At 54.1% G+C, this 21,142-nt stretch overlaps 7 protein-coding genes across 7 annotated transcripts; 3 read left to right on the top strand and 4 right to left on the bottom strand.

Moving 5' to 3' along the window:
- Positions 1 to 228: 228 nt before the first annotated feature.
- On the bottom strand, positions 229 to 2,422 carry B0H18DRAFT_1024628 (cytochrome P450). The gene is made up of 10 exons (XM_048029711.1): positions 1,988 to 2,422; positions 1,818 to 1,938; positions 1,677 to 1,731; positions 1,553 to 1,619; positions 1,349 to 1,493; positions 1,264 to 1,300; positions 873 to 1,214; positions 632 to 820; positions 459 to 574; positions 229 to 402 (listed from the first exon to the last, which is right to left on the bottom strand). The coding sequence occupies exons 1-10, from the start codon at positions 2,283 to 2,285 to the stop codon at positions 312 to 314; spliced, it is 1,461 nt and encodes a 486-aa protein (XP_047890070.1). The 5' UTR covers positions 2,286 to 2,422; the 3' UTR covers positions 229 to 311.
- A 176-nt stretch (positions 2,423 to 2,598) lies between these two features.
- Positions 2,599 to 4,164, bottom strand: B0H18DRAFT_1024623 (UbiA prenyltransferase family). Its single transcript, XM_048029710.1, has 4 exons — positions 3,846 to 4,164; positions 3,400 to 3,787; positions 3,024 to 3,352; positions 2,599 to 2,968 (listed from the first exon to the last, which is right to left on the bottom strand). The coding sequence occupies exons 1-4, from the start codon at positions 3,924 to 3,926 to the stop codon at positions 2,909 to 2,911; spliced, it is 858 nt and encodes a 285-aa protein (XP_047890069.1). The 5' UTR covers positions 3,927 to 4,164; the 3' UTR covers positions 2,599 to 2,908.
- Positions 4,165 to 4,986: 822 nt separating this feature from the next.
- B0H18DRAFT_1024613 (MFS general substrate transporter) lies at positions 4,987 to 7,556 on the bottom strand. Its single transcript, XM_048029709.1, has 10 exons — positions 6,882 to 7,556; positions 6,748 to 6,827; positions 6,582 to 6,690; positions 6,365 to 6,533; positions 6,276 to 6,316; positions 6,175 to 6,221; positions 5,861 to 6,119; positions 5,698 to 5,800; positions 5,141 to 5,640; positions 4,987 to 5,090 (listed from the first exon to the last, which is right to left on the bottom strand). Exons 1-9 carry the CDS (start codon positions 7,397 to 7,399, stop codon positions 5,302 to 5,304), a joined length of 1,665 nt encoding a protein of 554 aa, XP_047890068.1. The 5' UTR covers positions 7,400 to 7,556; the 3' UTR covers positions 4,987 to 5,090; positions 5,141 to 5,301.
- Positions 7,557 to 9,086: 1,530 nt separating this feature from the next.
- B0H18DRAFT_1193052 (cytochrome P450) lies at positions 9,087 to 11,631 on the top strand. The gene is made up of 10 exons (XM_048036056.1): positions 9,087 to 9,542; positions 9,601 to 9,721; positions 9,790 to 9,844; positions 9,901 to 9,967; positions 10,029 to 10,173; positions 10,229 to 10,265; positions 10,319 to 10,664; positions 10,706 to 10,905; positions 10,962 to 11,077; positions 11,152 to 11,631. Exons 1-10 carry the CDS (start codon positions 9,245 to 9,247, stop codon positions 11,318 to 11,320), a joined length of 1,554 nt encoding a protein of 517 aa, XP_047890067.1. The 5' UTR covers positions 9,087 to 9,244; the 3' UTR covers positions 11,321 to 11,631.
- A 149-nt stretch (positions 11,632 to 11,780) lies between these two features.
- B0H18DRAFT_607471 (cytochrome P450) lies at positions 11,781 to 13,872 on the top strand. The gene is made up of 10 exons (XM_048038769.1): positions 11,781 to 12,338; positions 12,393 to 12,522; positions 12,581 to 12,769; positions 12,822 to 12,970; positions 13,023 to 13,138; positions 13,191 to 13,293; positions 13,352 to 13,365; positions 13,414 to 13,603; positions 13,661 to 13,732; positions 13,785 to 13,872. The coding sequence occupies exons 1-9, from the start codon at positions 12,161 to 12,163 to the stop codon at positions 13,723 to 13,725; spliced, it is 1,134 nt and encodes a 377-aa protein (XP_047890066.1). The 5' UTR covers positions 11,781 to 12,160; the 3' UTR covers positions 13,726 to 13,732; positions 13,785 to 13,872.
- Positions 13,873 to 15,705: 1,833 nt separating this feature from the next.
- Positions 15,706 to 18,103, top strand: B0H18DRAFT_936637 (cytochrome P450; the record flags this gene model as incomplete). The annotated part of the gene is made up of 11 exons (XM_048041805.1): positions 15,706 to 16,185; positions 16,240 to 16,369; positions 16,423 to 16,611; positions 16,665 to 16,813; positions 16,866 to 16,981; positions 17,032 to 17,134; positions 17,244 to 17,447; positions 17,498 to 17,576; positions 17,629 to 17,751; positions 17,806 to 17,949; positions 18,007 to 18,103. Exons 1-11 carry the CDS (start codon positions 16,008 to 16,010, stop codon positions 18,101 to 18,103), a joined length of 1,512 nt encoding a protein of 503 aa, XP_047890065.1. The 5' UTR covers positions 15,706 to 16,007.
- B0H18DRAFT_1024566 (GMC oxidoreductase) lies at positions 17,810 to 21,042 on the bottom strand. Its single transcript, XM_048029708.1, is given in 18 exon segments — positions 17,810 to 18,096; positions 18,133 to 18,173; positions 18,188 to 18,383; positions 18,444 to 18,503; positions 18,555 to 18,711; positions 18,768 to 18,853; positions 18,910 to 19,066; positions 19,113 to 19,285; positions 19,342 to 19,664; positions 19,727 to 19,797; positions 19,850 to 19,905; positions 19,955 to 20,066; positions 20,124 to 20,181; positions 20,238 to 20,278; positions 20,339 to 20,404; positions 20,457 to 20,540; positions 20,589 to 20,667; positions 20,726 to 21,042. 16 exon segments carry the CDS (start codon positions 20,847 to 20,849, stop codon positions 18,192 to 18,194), a joined length of 1,839 nt encoding a protein of 612 aa, XP_047890064.1. The 5' UTR covers positions 20,850 to 21,042; the 3' UTR covers positions 17,810 to 18,096; positions 18,133 to 18,173; positions 18,188 to 18,191.
- Positions 21,043 to 21,142: the final 100 nt, after the last annotated feature.

Here is a 21,142-nt window from a genome sequence, read left to right as displayed (position 1 = left end):
CGAGGGTCGGTTCAGCGCGGAAGGATCTGTTGGATCCGTCCGCTGGGGGAAGCTGTGGGATTGGCTCGAGGCACAGACACAAGGAATTTGATGGGTGCGTGCAAGGGATGATTCGGCTTGTATGATCTTCTCAGAGATGTTCGATCCGTGACGAGTATTACCTTGGATACTGAGGCGATTGTCGTGACAGTACAATAAAAGATCTGAACGTGAAAAACAAACTTAACATATCCTCTACTAAACCACCCTCTCGCGGACTTCCAACATGAAAGGACCGTCCATGAATGGCGCGAATGCATCCACGGATTTCCTCACCCCGGGTGAACAGGAATGAAATCGAAGTCACAGATCAGTCCTGCAAAGATGGCTGTGAACTCGTATGTCGAGAGTTGCATAGCAGGGCTGAATTTGGATCAAGCGTAAGTGTTCTGTCGCGACTCCAGTATGGGTTGACGCACCATGCCCTAGGCCCGCTTCCGAAGCTGTGGAAGCGGGGAGTGTCAGGTTTCAGGAAGTGACCGTCATCGCTAAGATGGCGACGCGGATTGAACTCCTTCGCATCGGGGCCCCATATCTGTTTTGCCGAACGGTCAGTGAAGCGAAAACCGAACAGGTTGCTAGAAAGACCGACATCCTCATTACGCATCATCGCCATGTCCGACCAAAGCAGGAAGTCGCCCTTGTTCACCTTCACCGCAGGTAAGCCCTTCTCGGGGATCGCGGGCAGTACGTCGTCTTCTGTAGCGACACGCGCATTCTTGGGCAAGCCGGGCCAAAGGCGGAGCGTCTCGAAAAAAACGGCCAGGTGGACTGGGTAGTTCTGAACGTCTGCTTCAGTCGTCATTGTAATGAAACACATTACAAAGACGGACCTGCAGCTCGCCGAATGTCATGATGCCATCTGCACCTTTAGGTGGCCGCGAAGCCAGTTCTTCCCTCATGAGGGTAATCCAGCCCGGACTGCGTGTCAGTTCGTACAGCGCCCACAGAATGGCGTTCTGCGTGCTGTCTCGTCCGGCGAAGAATAAGGTCATCAGCGTGTCGCGTGTCGAAGATAGGTCTTGCTCTCCCGTGCTTGCCAGCAATGCGGTGAGGTAATCGGTACTCTCTTCCGCATTGAAGCCTCCGGAGCTAGAGTGGTCGCGGATGAGGTCGTCCACGATGGCGGATAATCGAGCCTTTGCTGCGTTGAAGCGATTCCGCGTACCGTCAAACTATCTCTAAAGATGAGCCTCGTCATCCTGAAGGGGTAAGGCAACGCACCCGTTCGGTCAATCTCCATGCCGGGTTGAATAATCGGCTGAAGAAAGATCAGCGGTGACACAGCTGGGTTGAGCAAACGACTGACTCGGCTGTGATCACGCTCAGAGTGCTGAGCGTGTCCGACAGGACGTTGGTCTGCTTCAAACATGAGAGCTCGGTGGTGAGCATGTCTGTTGGCATATCGAACGCCATCTTGCAGAAGATACTCAAAGCCAGTCGTCCGGAGAGATCTTCGTATCGTGCGGTATTTAATGGACTGTATGCGGTCAATATCGACCCAGAAGCGCACCCTTCCAATCAATCGCCACATTCTGGAGGCTTGCCGTTCTCAATAAACTTCTGACCGTCGGAACTATCTAATCCATGCGATGAACTGAGAGGCGAATGAGGTTAAGGCGCGAATACCCTCGTACCTCGCACATAGCCTTCGAAGCGTGAGTGTTGACTGCTTTTGCGCCAAATATGGGTCTGGAAGAAAGGTACACATCAGCCGAAGTCGACGTCGCGACTGAACATTCGAGCTGACGATGGACTTGAGAGAGTACGACACTCACTGCATTATTCTGCGGGCATACTTCCAGGCTGGCCCATCGGTGGATATGGGCGTAGTTGATCCAGGAAATTGACTGAACACGTCTCGCACAACCTCGCCCTTAGCGTATATGGTAGTGTCGCCTAGCATTATTGAGACGCAGCAAAACACAGAATAGCTGAGCAGACATACCCTTCCTCATGTGCTCCAGCCATTCCGGCCTATTGATGACGATGTTGCGGCCCCAGTTCGGGAGCGTGAACGTAAACAGTGGGCCGTACGTCGCTTCCATGTTGTCCAAGAACCTGAGCATGCCATTGCGATTCTGAAAGACGAGTAGCATGTTCCCCAACAGTGGCAAGCCTCGCGGGCCTGGCAGGTCGGGTCTGTCCACAGTGCCAATGCATCTGTTAGGATAGTTGTATGCGAGGAGAGCAACAACCGCCAACAGCGCCGCGAGACACGCAGAGAGGTCGAGCAGAGAGATCATTGTTCACAACTGTGTGCTCCCTGGGGAGTGGGGGGAGGACGCGTACGACGAATTCGCACTGCGCAGGGGAAGTACTAGGAAATGTGATTTGACCCCGTCAGTGCATCAGCGCAGGTGCCTGCCGTCGACATGCGGTTGAACGCTGTCGTAGTACACAAGCGCACCCGCGAGTTAGCGTTCACTAAAACCGACGGAGTGGTAAGTTACATCATTTGTTATTCATATTATCGAAGACGTTGACGAACCATAATTGACGGCCCGCGGCTGTATTAGGTTTGACATGCCACATATTCAATTATCACGCGGCGAAGCACTTGGAACCGCACAGATGTGCATCCGGGCAGGGGATATGGCCTGCCTCCGACGGCGTGTGCTCGGAGTCATCAACGTATCATTGTTGTGACACTTGTGAAACATGAACATAATCACACTCCATATCATCACGATTCTGCGTTCAGACAACAGCTTCCCTGTCCATGGCGGCCGAGATACAATATATCATCTGCGGTTAGGAAGGTAAAGTTATATATGTAGTCAACACGAAGGATGCCTCAACTCACTACGATCGGTCTCTCTACTAGTAGTTCCTACACGAGATGCAGCACACTGTCTGAGGTGATGTCCTATACGCTGGCGTGATGCTGCACTAGGAACGGGAACCCCTGGGCAAAACAGAGCCAGAGCTACGAACAAGGTGTCAGTTCCTCATCTCCGTCGTAACGTAACACATGCACGCACGTTGTAGATAATGTAAGACCGGCGGTCGGCGGTCGGCGAGCGCAAGAAATGGAACCGCCACCCAAGATAGCTCGCAAGCCCGGTCAGCACAATGGCTTGCAGGGCTGTGGCGCCCCATATCACGCAGATTGCTATGGACCATGCGGGAAGGGCGACGGCCATCGAGACGCGGCTCGCGTACGGGTAAACGATAGGCAGAGTCTTGCGTTTGCTCAACCGGTCTCCAGCTATGTCCTCGAAGTCCTGCGCGTGTATCGTGGTCAGGACGATGAGCGCCGCATTGACGTGCGTAGCGACAGTTGTAGAACCGAGGTGGCATGTGCGAGGTCCTTGAATTCGCTTGAGTATGAATTGAGGAAAGCCAAAGCAGACTCACCACACGCAACATACGTTGCCCCGGCATTGAATGCGGCATATCCCAAGGCACAGCACAAATTACGCGTTATCCAGTGTGAATCCAGTGCGAGTTCGTTGTTCACCCAAATCCCAAGCGCGAGCGCGAGACCGGGGTATCCGACATGATATCCCAACGATATCGCAAGACAGAGGGGAAGCAGTGCCCAACGCAATTTCCGTGCAGCGAGAAGCGAAACACGATGAGCGGGGATCGGCCTCCACGGCTTGTTCCTCACATCCTCCTCGACACTGTCCGGCAAACTTTGGTTGGACACGCAAAATTGCAGTAGGTTAAGCCACACCCAGGCGATGGTGTGCAGGAGGCGAGCGAATCCTGTACTTGGCGCGGAGAGGCAGCCAAAAACCGTCTGTACGAATTTCAGTCAGAGCAGGCTACCTGAATAGATACTGATGAGTCAAACTCACAATTGGTATCAATATGGTCTTGATGTCTGATTTGGTGAAGAGGAAGAGATTCTCTACGAACGCGAAAGGTTCGAAGGCCATGTCGTCAGATCAGTATGGGCTCCGATGGTCAGTCCCGGCTGCAGGTCTGGCCGCCTTAACAAACGCAGGGTTGGCGCGTGTAAAACGGTCCCGTCGGAGCTCCTCTGATATGGTTGCGAACCAGTGAGATGTGAGACGTGCCGCACCAGTAACCAGATGTAAGAATGGACAAGCAACTGAGACGTCCTGTCACGAACGAGCCTGAAGCACTTTACCTGCTTGGTCCACTGTCGGGCGGGTCGGAGATGAGGCTGACGAAGCCTATCCACCGTCGAGAGAAGCTGGCATATGCTCACTTGTTCATGCATGCGGTACGCTGCCGTTCGGCCACAAGCTTCAAGACGGCGTGGGTTGCGACTGCTACCGCCATCCTTCGGTGCGAATGTCTGCCACTAGGCTACCGAGGTAACACTGTCGAATTGCCCACTACTCGCTGACATAGTACGTGGGCTTGTAGACGCACCCACTCCGAGGGCCTGACGCTCTATGTCTCGGACTGACAACTCGTCTATACCAATCCAAGCATCGCACCAGCCACTATCACGGTGTTCCTGGGTTGACATGCTGTAATTAGATTGGCACAATCGTTGCTGGCGCCCGCGCCGACTCGTATCTCTTGCCATTGCGTGCGGTGGTAGCCTGAGAGCTGCTATAACTTGAAATTGAACTTCTGACGGATGAGCGCGTACTGAGCAAACCTAAAGATCGCTCACGATTGGTATCCGGGCGCGTGCCTGCAGCTGTCACAGATACAGCCATGTGCGTGTAGGACGCCGCAGAACAGACTTGAAATAGACCTTCATCGACATCGCGCGTCGAGTCTCGACGAAGAGCGACGTCGCAGGGACGTCGACTCGGACACCAAACGACACCGACTCGGATAAAATCGGAGCGCGACTCGCTACATACCCATCAATGGAAACTGGTGATTATCTCAGGTAGAACGCCGACTCCGCTCTGCAAGCTGTTTCGGAGCCTTCTGGTTGCAATCGCACAAACCTACATAACGCGCTACGTGGTGCGTGTGTGCGGTCGGGTGTGTTCCGAAGCTGCAAACACTGGCTGAACCTTGCTAAATGTGTACACGAACCCTCGAGCCTGCGTGCCCCTTCGAACCTTGGCATATGGTACCGGGTGCAGTACGCTTCTTCCTGCGGTGATAGGTTGGTATTGCAATGGTCATCAAGACTGTTCGCTGAACCACATCCATAAGGCGACGGACCACTCAAGAAGCCTCACCACACAATAGCTGTATACCAGTACCATTGAACACGTGCCGTCACCTCAAGATCTGAGACTTATGATCAAGGAAGGATGAAGTACACATTCTCATCGCATCCCTATCGTACACACACAATAAGTTACCTGCGACCCACTAAATAGGGTTCAAAGCTATCTTTTCAACGTCCTTTTCGTCCTGGGCCGTCAGGTCCCAGTCCTTGTCAGTCTCAGTATGGAGCGGTATCTCCCGCATCAGCAAAGACGAGAGCAGCCCAACGCCCGCGACGCCCGTCAGCGCCTTCCACAATATGGCGAGGCTCTCCGCGAACGCGAGGCGCACCTCCTCTCTCAGCGACGGCGTGAGCGTCGACAGCTCGGGTATGATGGCGTACGCGAGCGCGACGCCGTTGGGGAACTGCGCGATGTAGGCGGCGGGGAGCCGCCGGCGCAGCTCGTTCTGCAGTATGGCGTTGCCCATGGTGATGCCCCAGATCTGCGGCGAGTCAGCGTCACGAATGGGTGTGGGCGCTGGGCAGAGGACGTCACTCACGCTTGCGAAGGCGCGGACGAACGCGTAGAATGTCATGGAGCGTGCGTTCTCTGAGGTCGGGTGGGGCGCTTGCACGGGGAATTGAGCGACAGAGTAGATGACACTGTATGTTCTGCATGAGAAAACAATCATCAATTCGATGTCTTTCATATTTCTGACGCACCCAATACCGGATCCCGCGATTACGCTGAAGCCGATCGTGCGCGCGCTCGGGTCGTTGGCGGTGATAGTTGTCAGGAGCCCAAACCCTATGATGGTCAGACACCAGCCGGCCCACAGCGGTGGTCGGTATTTCTGGCTGATTCCAACCATCACTCCTCCAACTATGGCGGCCGGGGCGATGGCAGCGAGTCCGAGAGTCTGGACACCGGATAAGAGGGGAGAAGAACCTTTGCAGGCTTGGTAATAGATGGGGATGAAGTCTAGTCGTAGCGTAGTGAGGATCTTCGGAGAGAACGCGGGTGATCTTCAACTCACAGACTGCGGCGAGAGCGAGTACTGGCGAAAAGAAGTTCTGCAAATATCTAGACATGGTCACCGTCGGGGAAAAGGACGCGCGATCTGTGAAAGTGACGCACCCACTAGCACTTGTCCGATCTGACATCAGGTAATACGGGATCTAAACTTCGTTGAATGGATGGAGATCGCACGGACTGAGAAAACATACAATAGGTTCTGTCGCCCAACGGCTTTCGTAGACGAAGAATAGCAACAGGCCCGCCAACCCGATGCATAGTGGCACCAGGACTTGTGCAGATCCCCATGAGTATTCGATACCGCCCCATGTGAGGCCGAGTGCGCATGCGGCGGAGCTGCCAACAACGATGAGGTTTCCTCTGCAATATCTCAGCAAATAGGATATAGTCAGAGTGCTACGCTCTCACCCCCAGTCCATACGTGCCATCTTCTCGCTGAAGGTCAACCGCGGGGCCCGGAGCTCCATGAAGAAGACTGTGACGAAGATACAAAACCCGCATATTGGTAGGTTGAGATCTGCGCGAGACATCGGCTTCAAGCGACCAGGGGTAGAGGAAGCTACAAAGTACGTACAGAAGAGCCATCTCCACGCTCCGGCCGAGGCGAGACCACCGCCTACTACAGGACCAATGGCACAAAACAATGCCCAGGTCCTGTCGCGACCAACATGTTAATATGAACACCAGGAGCGATCACCACGTACGTACAGTCCAATAAGTCCAAAGAAGAACCCGCGATCGCGTAAGGGAACTAGGTCTCCGAGGACAATATCTGAAAGGTTGACGATGGCTCCGCCTCCAGTGCCCTGGACCGTTCGTCCAGCAACCAACATGGCGTTGCTATTCGCTGCGCCACACAGAGCGCTTCCTAGGGCAAAGAGGAGAATAGAACCGACAAGAACTGGTTTTCGGCCAAATGTTTGAGACAGACCGCCAACCATAGGTAGGAAAGCGGTGGATGCCAGAGCATACGATGCCCCAATCCAAACGAAGTCGGTCGCATGGAGCTCTTTCACGATGGTGGGAAGAGCCGTAGAGACCGAAGTGAGCTCAAGAGCAAAAAGTCCAAGGGCGGAGCATATCGACAAGAACGACATCCAGAACTTGAATCCTCTCGCCTGCGGCCTCGCAGCAGCGGAGTCATCGACGATGGGCGAGTCGGCGTCATTATCCGAGGGATTACTGGAGGACTGTCGAGGGACGGTGGCAACGGATTCCATGGACATAGTCCGGTGAGTTCGCAGTAGGCACCGAAGGGCGGTAAGGCGGCGGCTATGCCAGCGAGGAGCGTATCGCAGACCATGACACTGACACCGACATCTGACGGTGTCGCGCCGGACGCTTGACCAACACCTTCGTGCATGGATGCTCCGAGAAGGCACGCGTCCTCGACAAGATCAAACTCTGTGGACTGCAATTGAAATATGCGTGCCGTAGCTTGGCCGCAGCTAACGAACTGAGTCGCACAGCCGGTGACATGATGCTGCCAGCTATAGGCTGAGCTACTAGCTCGCTGCCATACAGGAGTCGACGACACCTGTACATATGCTCGGGCACCTCGGGACACTGGAAGTCATGTCAGCCTCTGGTGGCAATCGCGAAGGCTTTCAAGTTGACTGACCGTCCCAATCTCAAGACATGCACGGCCACGAAGTAGGCGATCTGCATCCTTCGTTACATGATTACATGAATCAACCGAGGGTGTACTAATAGTACGCGCGGATGTGCTGTGAGACTGGCAATGGCGTGGCGAGACATTCAGATCTTGTTCAGATCGTCCGAGTCGGCGCGCGTCTGACTCTGTATTACCACGACGACGTCCCTCCTTCAAAGTTACCACCACCATTCTGCGGCTCAGGTTTGCTCCTTAACACACCAGAATTGATGTCCAAGTGTCGGCCAGCGCGCAATCATCTGAAATAAGTCACATACAGTCATCGTTTCAACGCTGTGGCTTCTGGCTAAGGGGGAACTTGGAATGCTACGGACCACCTCTTGCCGTTGTTCCTGGCTATCTTCAAGTTGCTATTCAGGCGACTGCGGCTCACACTGACAGCGTACAGCAAGAAGGAGCAACTCGACAGCGGCACCTCACTTGGGGTGCTTTAGTGTGACACAGCGAGCGCCAGTCGTCATGTTCCCGAAATGTGAGTGTCATCGTACTTGGACATTGACTGGTACTGACATGCATTCGCATCGAAAGAACGCTGCAGTCATGAGTCCGCGCGCCGATCCTATAGACCCACAGTTGGGTGTGCGTGTAGGCTCCAGTACAGTAGTCTCGAAGACGGAAAGGGTTGACGGTACGACAGAGGTAAAGTGCTTCAGGCTCGTCTTGACCGGGATGTCTCATTTGTCAGTCTATTCCCGCATCCCCAGCGCATGCACTAGCTCGCAATGCCATTCCCGCCCACGCTGCATTTGCTAATGCTGATTGTCCTTGCAGCGGAGCATTCAGATCTCCGTGTCTAATCCAGGCTTGCCGGACAATGTGAAGAGAATGCGAGGGACACGCTGTGGAGGCCGATCTTTGTTCGCCGCGTCTCGCTCCTTGTCGCACGAAAACTACGCTAGTCGTTCCTTCTTCCGCTGTCTTGTGCTGTTGCTGATCTCGTGTCCCGGTCCCGCGTTTGCCCTTGAGATCTGGGTCAACACAGAACATGCACTTGAGTTGTATAGGATGATCAGTGTTATCAAGTAGGCAAGCATATGATCACGTCTTCGACTACGCTGCGGAGGAAGGTCGTGTTACCTACTTCCCTACTCGGACCAGCCTGTGCCGGTCATTTGCAACGCTGCTATTTGGTATGCATAGTGCCACACTTTCATATCATGGTGCACTGACATCATGTGCGACAGGAGAGAACTAACGAATTGAATGCCACTTCGTCGGTGTCAGGGAGGAGCAACTCATTGGTGCGTAAGGTAGGCAGCGCCCAACCGCACGTCGGTGGCAGGCATCTGCGGCGATACACAGGCAGGGTTAGCCCGCATATGCTACCCGTCTTATGTCCATCGCGACTTCATAGACGTCTTCTCCCCGCTTCCCAGGAAGCACACGTCTGTACACGATGTTCACCTTATTCGACTTCTGCGCATCTCTCGCCGCCCTCTTGGCGAGTGTCGCTCTCCTCGCCTACAGCTATCCGAACAGATGCATCGGCACAGTGGATCGACCCGACCTGCCAGGCCCGCGAGGTTTACCGCTGATAGGAAACTTGCTGCTCGTCTTCCAGAACCGCAATGGCATGCTCAAGTTCTTGGACAACATGGAAGCGACGTACGGCCCGCTGTTCACATTCACGCTCCCGAGCTTGGGTCGCAATATCGTCATCAATAGGCCGGAATGGCTGGAGCACATGCGCAAGGGTGATTGCCTGCTCACAGGTCCTGTGTCGATCTGCGTCTGATGCCCGGGTGATCCTAGGTGATACGACCATATACGCCAAAGGCAAGGTCGTGCGAGATGTTTTCAGTCAATTCGCCGGGACAACCACGCCCATATCCACGGACGGGTCCGCCTGGAAGGATGCTCGCAGATTGGTGCAGTGAGTGTCGTGCCTCAAATCTAAGTACCATCAGTCCGAACGTCCATGTTTATGCTCGCCCTTGATAGACCCATATTTGCCGCAAAAGCAGTCAATACTCACGCCTCCAAGGCGATGTGCGAGGTACGTGTATTCGTGTCTCACCCTCACCCGCCTCTGATTTCCGTCTTGTTCATTAGATAGTTCCGACAGTCAGAACCTTGCTGAGAGCGGCGTGCCGCCAGAATGTGGCTGTTGATTGGAAAGGTGCGTGTCTGGACTGATTGGAGAGTATACAGCGTATTAATCAACACCGCACGGTGCAAAGATCTCTCTGGACGACTGGCCTTAGGCATCTTCTGCAAGATGGCGTTCGATGTGTCGACAGATATGCTCACCACTGAGCTGTCGTGTTTGAAGCTCACAAACGTCTTATCGGACACGCTGACCACTCTGGGCGTGATAACAGCCGAGTCAGTCGGTTGCTCAACCATGCTGTGTCCAACACTAGTACTGAGATTTTCCTAGCCGCCTATTCAATCCGGCTTGGAGAATCACCGAACGGGTGCGTTGCCTCCACTTTTCAGCCTGGATGGCAATGCTCATGTTGGGCGACAGTTCGATGGTACGCGGAGTCGGTTCGACGCAGCAAAAGCTCGATTATCCGCCATCGTGGACGATCTCATCCGTGACCGCTCTCACCCTGGCGGCTTCGACGCGGAGGAGAGTACGGATTATCTCACAGCCCTGTTAGCGAGCACGGCGGAGCAAGATCTATCGTCGACACGCGATACGCTGATGACCTTGTTCTTCGCCGGACGAGATAGCACGCAGAACGTCATTTTGTGGGCTCTGTACGAACTCACACGCAGCCCGGGTTGGATCTCACTCATGAGGGAAGAGGTGGCATCGCGGCCGCCCAAAGGCGCGGAAGGCATCATAACATTCGGCGAACTGCAGGCTCGTCCTCCTCCGTTACTCTTTCAATCACCATGTCCGCTGAAGCTCACGTTCAGAACTACCCGATCCACCTGGCCGTTTTCTTCGAGACGCTCCGCCTCTGGCCTGGCCTGCCCAAGAATGCACGTCTCGCTACAGAGGACGATGTACTACCCGCGATCCCCGAGAAGGGCCTGCCCGCGGTGAGAGTGAACAAGGGTGACTTCCTGCTCTGGTCGGATATGGCGATGATGCGTAACGAGGATGTCGGTCTTCCTGGCAACTTAGCCCGCGCAGCCTTCACTGACCGCGCAAAACATAGGTATGGGGTCCCGATGCAAAGGAATTCAATCCGCGTCGCCATCTAGGCGAAGACGGCCGCTTCGTGAAACCCGACACTCCCCGCTTCCACAGTTTCGGGAGTGGGCCGAGGGCGTGGTACGTCGACCCGTACTCAAGTCGTAACGGTGCACCGATGACTGACGTGGAGCGTCTATAACACACAAATTCAGCCCCGCCATGCAACTCATGACATACGAGTTTACCGCCATCTTTGCGGGACTTCTCTGTGACTTTGATTTCATACCTGTTCATCCTGGTGTGAGGAAGTCCATCGATGCGCTCGCGCCATTCATGGATGGTCCGTTCATGGTTGAGGTCCACGACAAGGTCGTTCAGTAGATGAAACGCGTGCCGTTCACTAGTGCATTGATTGCGTTGTCAGGTGTGTTGGTATGTACATACAGTGTCAACGTATAGCAGATGACAGACTTCAACAGGTAGCACCGCTGCATATTCTTGGAACTTCCGAGGCTCAGAGGATGGAGGCGACAGACCCGCATGGGGGATACAGTAGGTTCATCCGATCTTGTGACCCCGTCGTGGGGTGTATGCAAGCTATTGGTTCGAAACGTACCCTGGATGGAAGTATGCACGCGGTTGGAGTGCTGTGGTAGCGTCGGCGTCTGTGCGCCGAGTCAGTGCTGTCTGTACGGCAGCCAGCACGTTGCATCTCAATGAGGGCCTGCGGCGTGCCACGGAGGACTCTAAGTATTCGAACATCCTCATGGACTCAAAGGTATGTAGCACCCATCGCGGCGCCACTAGAGCGCTCCCTGTCGTCGGTAACTTACTCGGATCTGAAATGGACTCATCAATGTTTACTTTAAGAGGCCTGTTCGGTAACGAAGTTGAGGCGAGTTACCGCAATTTCTTGCCCATAGACGATTTCGTTACCAAAAAAGGGCAAGAAATACCGCTGACTCGATCTCTAACTCGTTACCGAACAGGCCACCAGGATAGACCTTTCGATCTTTGTGCAGCTACATGCCAATGCCGTGATGAACGTCTCCGCTGGCGCCAAGAACCAACGCCAGACGGCCCCACTTAAGACGATCCCCAGTCGGACGGTGCTGCACCTACCTCACCCTGGTGTTCCACTGCACATACGCCGGCTCTGCGACTGACTCGGACGTCTGGCTCTTGACAACATATTCAAGGTATAACTGGACGATTGCCGTTATGATACTCCCGCTACTATGCATAGTGCTATTTGTTATCTCAGCATGGTCGCTGTCCGTCAGGGCGTATTGTGCTCGTCCACCTCGCTTCCCAGGACCAAAGGGCCTGCCTCTCATCGGGAATATCCTGCCATCCAGGCGAATGTGGCTCGCGCTCGCAGAACACAGTGAGAAGCATGGTGCGTAGTGTGTGGATGCGTCGCTCCAGTGCTTTGTTGACCGCTCCGCATCAGGACCCATGTACTCACTGCGTGTTCTCCAAAAGCACATACTTGTACTAAACTCTGCTGCCGAAGCTCGGGACCTCCTAGAAGGCAAATCGAATCTGTACTTTATCCGTCCGATTCCTCCGATGGTTCTGCTGTACGTACTAACCCCACTTCCTTTGGGAAGTGCAAGTACTCATGCCCTACCACTGTAGTGCCGGTATGGATCGCGGAGTCCTTTTCGAGGGCGACCCTCTTCGCCTCCGCAAGGCCAGGAAGCTGCTCCATCTGGTTCTTCAGCCGCGGGAGCTCAGACGTTTCAATCCAATACTGGTGGAGAGAAACAATGTCTTCTTGAACGACCTTCTGCGCACTCCGGATAAGCTAGTGGCGCACATCAGAAAGTACGGCGTTGACTTCTGCACCAGCTTGGCCAGACTGACTTGCTGCGTTCAGACTCTCGGCGGGGATCACGCTTTCCATGTCGCACGGCTACGAAGTCAAGGGAGAGCACGATCCGTATGTAGAGATGGCAGACATCAACGTGCAGAATTTCGCCCAGGCCAGCGCATTGGGCCGTTTTCTGGTTGACTGGATCCCCTTACGTGAGCCTATTCAAAGCGCATTCATTTGGCATTGGTACTCACCGTCTAGCAGTGGCCAAGCTGCCTGCATTTTTACCTGGCATGCACTTTAAGAGGCTTGGGCTGAGCTGGAGGCAACAATATACCGATATGGCGGAAAAAGGACAAGAGTACGTGGAATCAAACTTTGTGCGTGCGTAAATCGTCTGCAACACCAAAATGTTACTCACCTCGTGCAAAGGCTATGGGATCGGCTAAGCCGTCATTGACGTCTACGGCCCTAGATTCATACTTGAAAGACGAACGCGATATCATCATGTTCACGGCGACGCAGGTGTACACGGGTGAGTGCAGGATTCGCTCTGATTGAATCCGCCGCGCTGACGCACAACTACCAAATAGGCGGAGCAGACACGGTAGGCGTGTTCGTCTTTTGTTCACAAGCCAAAGCTGATCATGATCAGAGTACATCGACGCTTTCGTCTTTCTTCCTCATGATGATGATGCATCCTGACGTCCAACGCCGGGCCCAGCAAGAGATTGATGAGGTCATTGGCGATGAACGCCTGCCCGAGTACGCGGATCGACCGCGGTTACCCTATGTCGAGGCCCTTCTCAAAGAGCTCTTGCGTTGCTGTCCGCCCATACCTGCCGGTGAGCCCCGTCATATCCTTGAGTTGCCTGACGTAGGCTCACTTACGTAGTTGCCAGGACCCCAGCAGAAGACGACGTCCACCGAGGGTATCTCGTCCCGAAAGGGACTATCGTCATTGTGAACTTCTGGTGAGTGCCATGACGTTGCCTCCATTGGTGAATCGGTGGTCACACCAACCAGGGCCATGCTTCACGACAAAAGTCGGTACGACGAGCCTGACGAGTTCAGGCCAGAACGCTGGCTCTCACGAGACGCGGATGATAACACAGACCCGTTGGAAGTTACATTCGGGTTTGGTCGGCGGTACTATCAGTGGCCCTGCAATGCAATCGCGACAGTAATGCAATTACTCAACTCCTGCTTCATCCGTCACGCCAAATATTCTGGGATTTTCGTACAATGTTCTTTACTTCGTGCTCAATGTTTGTGTACATTTTTATGAATTGAATGTGTAGCACATTCGAGGAGAAGAAATCGGTGAATGCCTTCCGCGCCTCAAAATGGCACTGGTGCAATCTCGGCTGACCGCATCTCTTGGGCGCTTCGCCTGTGGGTCTCAAAAGTGCATTGAATTGCCATCTAGTATGCTCCTCATATTTTTCCGAAGCCTTCCGTCTCTTGTTGCGACTTCTGAGAAGGAAAGACGTCTGAGAGGTGGTCAGAGCGTGACGGAAAGCCACCCAAGATCAGCAATCTCAACTCCGCTCCTTATCAATTACCATATACGGTTACGATCGCAGCAGTTGCACTACTGTTGCTCGACCGCTGGACAAGGCATTGCAGGCATTGATAGCCATGCCACCCTAAACTTGACAGGCGGAGAGCTGTTAATCACTGAAGTACACTTGAACTTGTGAACGGAGGAGAAATTGGTGTTTAGTATCTCCAGAAGAGTCGAAGTAGTCGACTCATTATATTTATGGCTTCTCAACATTATGGCTTTCGATACTGTAAGGGATGCCAGTCCTATGAGTATCATCTAAATAAGATAGATACGTCCACGGCATCTCCGGAAACTAAACAGGGTGTTTGGGATAGCACAAGGTGGCATGAACACGTTGGTTGCATTGCTGTATCGCCGTGCAGCCACAATAGCCACAGTCGGCAACCCACGGCAATACTCGGCAGCGTGACAGGAGCTGTGACGAGCCTCGGAGAAGAGTTGCATTACTGTTCCAATCCTTGCTCCCTCTCGGCATCCCCCTCATACTCCCTGGACAAGGCCTGTAAAATCATACAGCATATCTTCAGACCTCAGGAATCCGTCAATGCAAACTCCGAGAGCTTCCGGTGAGTGGGTCGGCCTGCAGAGAGGAAAAAACGCGAAAGTTGCACTTCTGGTACAGTGATAGTACGTTCAATGACACCCATGCCGACAATGTATTGACGCTGCACCGGAAAGCGTGTGTCCCGGGCGCCACCTCGCCGAGACGCTGTTGTTCACCGCCATCGTGACCACGTTGGCGGCCTTCAATATTGCCATACCAAGGGATGAACAGGGCAGACTCGTGAACCCGACCGGCGAATATAGCGTTGGTGGGATGATGTCAGTCACATCGCTGCCTCTATCATGAACCTCAGCTCACGTCACTGCCAATACAGATTCCCACTTCCCTTCGAGTGCGACATTCGGGTGCGGTCGGAGCGAGCGAAAGAGCTGGTAACGAACAGTGTCGCTTAGTAGTCAGACCGTGACACCAACGATTGCATTGAGACCATTCGGGGCGAAGAATGATTTTTGATGCAGAACGAATACAAACAATGGTTGGTAGCAATTTGCGACGAATCATCCTAGTTCCTCGTGCCGCGTACTGCAGGCTAGCGTTCAACGTTCAGTGGGGGTACTTGTGATTAGAGTTAGCGCTGGCCCGGCCGGAGTCGGCGTCGATGTCCTCCTCCACCATACTATTACTGGTAAGTACTCATGTCATGGTAGTACAGCGGCTCAACGCTGTCTGTACAGCGCAAACAGGCTAAATATGTTTTAAGCTAGTCCACTATGTTGCGCAGTTCGGGACCCGGGCCATCACTCAAATAATAGCACACGCCACAGCGCCGGCCCTTGTCGTCGGTAACTTACTTCGCGCTGAATGGCGATAACCTCCTGCCTCCTCCGACCGCAGCCTCACAGGGCCCAGCGTTCATAAAGTTCCATTTCAGCGGCCGTACCCGAGGGCATCTGTCGCAACTCAAGTACTGAGCGCTGTCATGTTGGCAAGATGCTGGTGGGCGCTACTACGTCCACGGCCCCCTCCTCCACGAGGAACCAACTCCAGACGACTTGGACAGTGCTGAACTCCCCTCACCCCGGACCTCCTGAAGCTCAAGCAAACACACACTGGCTAGACCTGCGACGTTCGGCTCCCGACAACACCCTTAGCCTCGAGCTGGACGATTGCCACTATGATACTCACGCTTTCGTGTATAGCGCTATTTATTATTTCAGCGTGGTCGCTGTCCGTCAAGGCACGCCACGCACGCCCACCTCTGTTTCCTGGCCCGAAGGCTATACCTCTAATCGGGAATATCTTGCCGTTTAAGCGAATGTGGCTCACGCTCACAGCGTATAGCGAGCAATATGGTGCGTGGTGTGTAGACGCGTTACTAAATCGTTTCGCTGACCGGTCCGTATCAGGTCCCGTATACTCGCTGCGTGTTCTGCACACGCACATGCTTGTACTCAACTCGGCCAGCGAAGCTCGAGACATCCTGGAAGGAAAGTCGCACCTCTACTCCGGTCGCCCGATTCCCCAGATGGTATCACTGTACGTGCCAGACCCAGTCTTGGAGGAAGTGCAAACGTAACACGCTCTTTAAGTGCCGGTATGGATCGCGGAGTCGTGTTTGAAGGCGACCCTCTCCGTCTCCGCAAAGCCAGGAAGCTGCTCCATCTGGTCCTCCAACCACGAGAGCTCAGACAGTTCGACCCTATGTTAGCCAAGAAGAACGACATGCTTTTGTACGGCCTTTTGCGTAGCCCGGACAAGCTAATGGCGCATATCAGAAAGTACGTCATTGTATGCGCGGTCCGGTCTGTCCCAACTAACTTGCTGCGTTCAGGCTCACGGCTGGGATCACTCTGTTCATGTCGCATGGCTACGAAGTCGAGGGAGAGCACGACCCGTATGTGGAAATGGCAGATATCACCGTGCAGAATTTCGCCCAGGCTAGCGTCTCCGGTGGCTTCCTTGTTGACTGGATCCCGTTTCGTAAGCATGGGTAGAGGGAATCTGCTCGGATTGACTGCTAATTCTCAGGCAGTCGCCAAGCTGCCTGCGTTTCTGCCAGGCATGCATTTCAAGAAACTCGCACTGGGATGGCGGCAGCAATACACCGATCTGGCTGAAAGGGGACATCAGTACGTGGAATCGAAGATTGTACGCGCAATGACTGTGTGACGCGGAGACGATACTGAACTCGCGCATAGGCTATGGGGTCGGCCAAGCCGTCTTTGACGTCTGCGGCCCTGGTGTCTGACCTGAAGGATGAACGGGAAATCATCATGTTCACAGCCACGCAGTTGTACACGGGTGAGAGGGCAGCATTCGCTCTGATCGAATCCGCCGTGCTGACGCACAACTACCAAATAGGCGGAGCAGACACCGTAAGCGTGTCCGTCTTTTGTTCAAAGCCCGAAAGCTGATCATAAGCAGAGTACATCGACGCTTTCTTCTTTCTTCCTCATGATGATGATGCATCCTGACATCCAACGCCGAGCTCAACAAGAGATCGATGAGGTCATTGGCAACGAACGCCTGCCCGAGTATGCCGATCGACCGCAGCTACCCTATGTAGAGGCCCTCCTCAAAGAGCTCTTACGTTGCTGTCCGCCCATACCTGCCGGTGAGCCCCGTCACATCCTTGAGTTGCTTTACGTTGGCTCACTTATGTAGTTGTCAGGACCCCAGCAGAAGACGACGTCCACCGGGGATATCTCGTTCCGAAGGGGACTATCGTCATTGTGAACTTCTGGTGAGTGCCATGATGGTAATCCCAGTCATGGACTAGTGATCACGCCAACTAGGGCCATGCTTCACGACAAAAGTCGGTACGACGAGCCTGACGAGTTCAGGCCAGAACGCTGGCTCTCACGGGATGCGGATGACAACACGGACCCGTTGGAAGTTATATTTGGATTTGGTCGGCGGTACGTCGAATGTCAACCATGCCAAAAACGAAGTACTGACGCTGCGCCGAAAAGCGCATGCCCTGGCCGCCACCTCGCCGAGTCCTTGTTGTTCACCGCCATCGCGACTACGTTGGCGGCGTTCAATATCGCTATCCCGAGGGATGAGCAAGGCAATCTCGTGAATCCGACCGGCGAGTATAGCGATGGAGGAATGATGTCAGTCATATGGCTGCCTCTATTCGTGAACCTCAGCTCACGTCACTGTCAATACAGATTCCCACTTCCCTTCAAGTGCGACATTCGGGTGCGGTCGGAGCGAGCGAAGGAGCTAGTAATGAACAGTGTCGTTGAGTCAGAAGCGCATCGATGATCACATTGAGACCATTTGGAGCGAGTAACAATATTCGAGGCAGACCAAATACAGACATGGTACAATGAATTCTCGTGCCGCGGACTGCCTAGCGTCCAGTAGACTTTATAAGATCGGCCGCCTTTTCAGCAATGGCAACAACGATAGCGACTGGGTGACCGGATACTTGGGAAGGAAAGACCGATGCATCTACAACCCGCAGGCCTTGGACTCCGTGCACCCGAAGCTTAGTGTCGACCACACTGGTTCCCCGGTCCCGTCCAATCCGGGCGGTCGACACCTGCAAAGCGACGAAGACAGTGAGATGCGTGGCATATACAGACGTGGGGTGCGTACTGACCGCGTGGTAGGTAGGTTCGGCGCTACGGCGTATCCATGCCTTCAACTCGTCGTCAGTGACCTATAGCGGATTCAGAATCAACGGACATGGTCAGAGCCGAAGACCACCAGCCTTGTCGGGGTCAGCATGTCCTGGCCAGAATGTGTCTTCCTGATCCGTGACTGTGGTCGTCTCGAGCAGAGAAGCGAGCGGCTCAGTGCGTGCCACCTGTAGTAGTATCCTCGTTCCGCGAAGCACGACATTCAGATCACTCTCAGACTGGAAGTAGCTACCCAGGGCTAGTCAAGGGTTGGCTCTGCGCGTACCATCGGGTCATAAACTCACTTCGCCTCGATCAGGGGTTTGTCCCAAACGCTATTGGACGCCAGTGTGATTTGGCCGGTGCTCTCAGGCTTGAGGCAGACCGCGCCCTTGCATAATATCAGCGGGTGACGCGATGTCCATAAAATCAGTAGATCCAACACACCGTTGTGATTCCAGACGCCCCCGGAGTGGGTATGACAAGACCGTTGTCTACCGAGAAGCTAACGGGAGCCCACACCAGTTCCAAGTCTGGTGCGCCAGGTCCAGATGTCAAGTCCCTGATCGCAAGGTTCTCCGAGGAACCTGATAGCGCTGCGACCCTGGGTGAACGTCAACGATGGTCCTGCGACGAACGTCAAGACTCACTCCGGCTCGAAGGAGCGCAAGAATGCTCCCGACGAGGTGCCGAGCGCGGCGAGTGGGCCTCCTCCCGTGATGAGCCATCTGAGCATGGCCAACGCGCCGGGAAGAGGGTTGTTGTAATGGTCCCAGGTCGCGGCCGGTTTGGCACGGAAACGAAGCGGGCCTGAGGCGATATGCTGCAGCAAGAAAAATGATAAGTAAAATCCCGCCGATCTGATTCGAGAACACGAACGTCCGTGAGGTTCTTCCCTACCCGAGGGAGGTCCTGTACGACCGGAATTCCGAGTCTTTGCAGGTCGTCTGCAGGCCCGATCCCAGACAGGAGCAGGAGTTGTGGGCTGGCGATCGCCCCGCCACATAGTATTATCTCGCACGTAGCATCGGCACGGTAGCGCGGCGAGGTACGGCTTTTCGACACTTCCACGGCGATCGCGCGAGGCTCTTCTCCCGGGTCTTGCGAGAATATGATCTTTTCTACCATGGTCTCAACGGCGATAGTCAAATTTAGTCTCGACAGCACATCTGGTGTGAGATATGCTGCCGCGGCTGAGCTCCCTGAGAGTCGGTAAGTGACAGCTAGAGGCAATTTGAATGAATTATCCCATAGGCTAGCTTACGTTGGCCTGTCTCGTCGATGTGGCCCACGAAAGGACCAACTCCCATTGTTCCGCGGGGGGAGTTCATGTCTCTGGACCATATCTGACATTTAGGAGTATGTCGCTGTGGTCGATTGAACTCACGGGTTGTACGGCATGCCCATCGCTACGCAAGCGTCGGTGGCTGCATTCACGACAGGCTGGAAGGCGTCAATAAATATCCTGGATTTAAAGAATCCCCCAACCTACCGCGGCCTGAGTGTTATGTGTCATGGGCCATGGACCGTTTAATCCGTGTTCTTCTCGTTTGACTCCTGGAAATAGCGAGCTGGCGCAGTATCGCTCGGCTTTGTCAAAGTACCTGTGGAATAGAAATACACTTAACGTGCGAGTTCTGCCGGAGAAAGTTTCGTATTACGGTCGAAGATCAGCATATCCCCACCCATTCGCACCAAGTTTTTCCCACTCGTTGAAATCTATCCGAGACTGTATTCATAGGTGTGGCGCAAACACGCAGGCAGTTGAAACGTACCTTCAGGTGCACAACGATGGCAAATCATGGAGTTCAGGGCGCTACAGGTTGTAACTTGTTTGTGAGTGAAGCATGCAAGGTAACTGCAAGTTGCTGCGAACCTCGTACCGCCCAGTATCTTCCCTCTGTGCCAGTTCACTCGTCGACCATACATCTTCTGCTGTGGCCTAGATCTATGTTAGCCACACACACACACCCAGAGCCAGCAGCATTGCGCACGTGGTTTGGTAGCTCCAGTCGACAGATGTCTGAAACATCTTGCTATATGCAAGCGGGATGCGGCTGAGTAGGTCTCCTTCATGGCTAATACAGGTTGAGTGGGTCATACTTTTGATCAATTCCCTCACGCACCTCTTGCCTGCCTCGATAAGCAAGACAGTGGTGTTCAGGTCCTCAGATAGCCGAGAGGCAAGGACACATCCTGCAGTGCCTGAAATGATGCAGTCAACTTCGGTGACAACGATTTACGGTGTCATACAACGACGTACCTCCTCCAACTATGATGTAGTCATACTGACGGGTTGGTGTTTTCAAGTTCCCCGACTCGTGTTGAACACGCTGCGCGAACTTGTCTGGGTCCGATACTATGCTCCTCGATTGTGATGAGCCCATAGTGCCTATAAGTGAACGCGGCTACTCAGTAATCAGGAGGAGCAGCAGTGGTAGTGAAGGGAAAGGAGCGGTCTCTTCTACTACGAATTAGTAACGGACGCTATGTTGAAGGCGGGTGCCGCACGGCACATTATAAGTGTGCATTCTGTCACACACACACATGTCGTCCGTCACCCGCGCGCACCTACTGAGGCACACACAAGCGGCCACATCGGCGCCACGCCCTGTGTCCCCAATCGTTCAATCATTCTGCGCTTGTCTAGCACGCCTCGCATTCCAAATGGCCGTAGCGT

The sequence above is a fragment of the Fomitopsis serialis genome, assembly GCF_022376445.1.
Source record: "Fomitopsis serialis strain Sig1Antser10 chromosome Unknown B0H18scaffold_70, whole genome shotgun sequence".
NCBI lineage: Eukaryota > Fungi > Basidiomycota > Agaricomycetes > Polyporales > Fomitopsidaceae > Fomitopsis > Fomitopsis serialis.
Note: the sequence above shows the minus strand (reverse complement) of the source record. Positions and strands in the feature narration are given on the sequence as shown.

Coding starts and splice junctions, on each gene's coding strand:
- B0H18DRAFT_1024623 (XM_048029710.1), bottom strand. CDS start 3,926: ATGGCCTTCGAACCTTTCGCGTTCGTAGAGAATCTCTTCCTCTTCACC. Junction 3,353..3,399: donor GGCAACGTATGTTGCGTGTG/GTGAGTCTGCTT, acceptor AGCGAATTCAAG/GACCTCGCACATGCCACCTC. Junction 2,969..3,023: donor GGTCTTACATTATCTACAAC/GTGCGTGCATGT, acceptor CCTTGTTCGTAG/CTCTGGCTCTGTTTTGCCCA.
- B0H18DRAFT_1024566 (XM_048029708.1), bottom strand. CDS start 20,849: ATGGGCTCATCACAATCGAGGAGCATAGTATCGGACCCAGACAAGTTC. Junction 20,541..20,588: donor CTTATCGAGGCAGGCAAGAG/GTGCGTGAGGGA, acceptor AACCTGTATTAG/CCATGAAGGAGACCTACTCA. Junction 18,504..18,554: donor GACATGCTGACCCCGACAAG/GCTGGTGGTCTT, acceptor AATCCGCTATAG/GTCACTGACGACGAGTTGAA.
- B0H18DRAFT_1193052 (XM_048036056.1), top strand. CDS start 9,245: ATGTTCACCTTATTCGACTTCTGCGCATCTCTCGCCGCCCTCTTGGCG. Junction 9,968..10,028: donor TGTGGCTGTTGATTGGAAAG/GTGCGTGTCTGG, acceptor CACGGTGCAAAG/ATCTCTCTGGACGACTGGCC. Junction 10,266..10,318: donor CTTGGAGAATCACCGAACGG/GTGCGTTGCCTC, acceptor GTTGGGCGACAG/TTCGATGGTACGCGGAGTCG.
- B0H18DRAFT_1024628 (XM_048029711.1), bottom strand. CDS start 2,285: ATGATCTCTCTGCTCGACCTCTCTGCGTGTCTCGCGGCGCTGTTGGCG. Junction 1,620..1,676: donor CTTCGAAGGCTATGTGCGAG/GTACGAGGGTAT, acceptor CGCATGGATTAG/ATAGTTCCGACGGTCAGAAG. Junction 821..872: donor TGACATTCGGCGAGCTGCAG/GTCCGTCTTTGT, acceptor GCAGACGTTCAG/AACTACCCAGTCCACCTGGC.
- B0H18DRAFT_607471 (XM_048038769.1), top strand. CDS start 12,161: ATGATACTCCCGCTACTATGCATAGTGCTATTTGTTATCTCAGCATGG. Junction 12,770..12,821: donor CTAGTGGCGCACATCAGAAA/GTACGGCGTTGA, acceptor TGCTGCGTTCAG/ACTCTCGGCGGGGATCACGC. Junction 13,604..13,660: donor CTGTCCGCCCATACCTGCCG/GTGAGCCCCGTC, acceptor CGTAGTTGCCAG/GACCCCAGCAGAAGACGACG.
- B0H18DRAFT_1024613 (XM_048029709.1), bottom strand. CDS start 7,399: ATGTCCATGGAATCCGTTGCCACCGTCCCTCGACAGTCCTCCAGTAAT. Junction 6,534..6,581: donor ATGGCACGTATGGACTGGGG/GTGAGAGCGTAG, acceptor GAGATATTGCAG/AGGAAACCTCATCGTTGTTG. Junction 6,120..6,174: donor ACTCGCTCTCGCCGCAGTCT/GTGAGTTGAAGA, acceptor CGCTACGACTAG/ACTTCATCCCCATCTATTAC.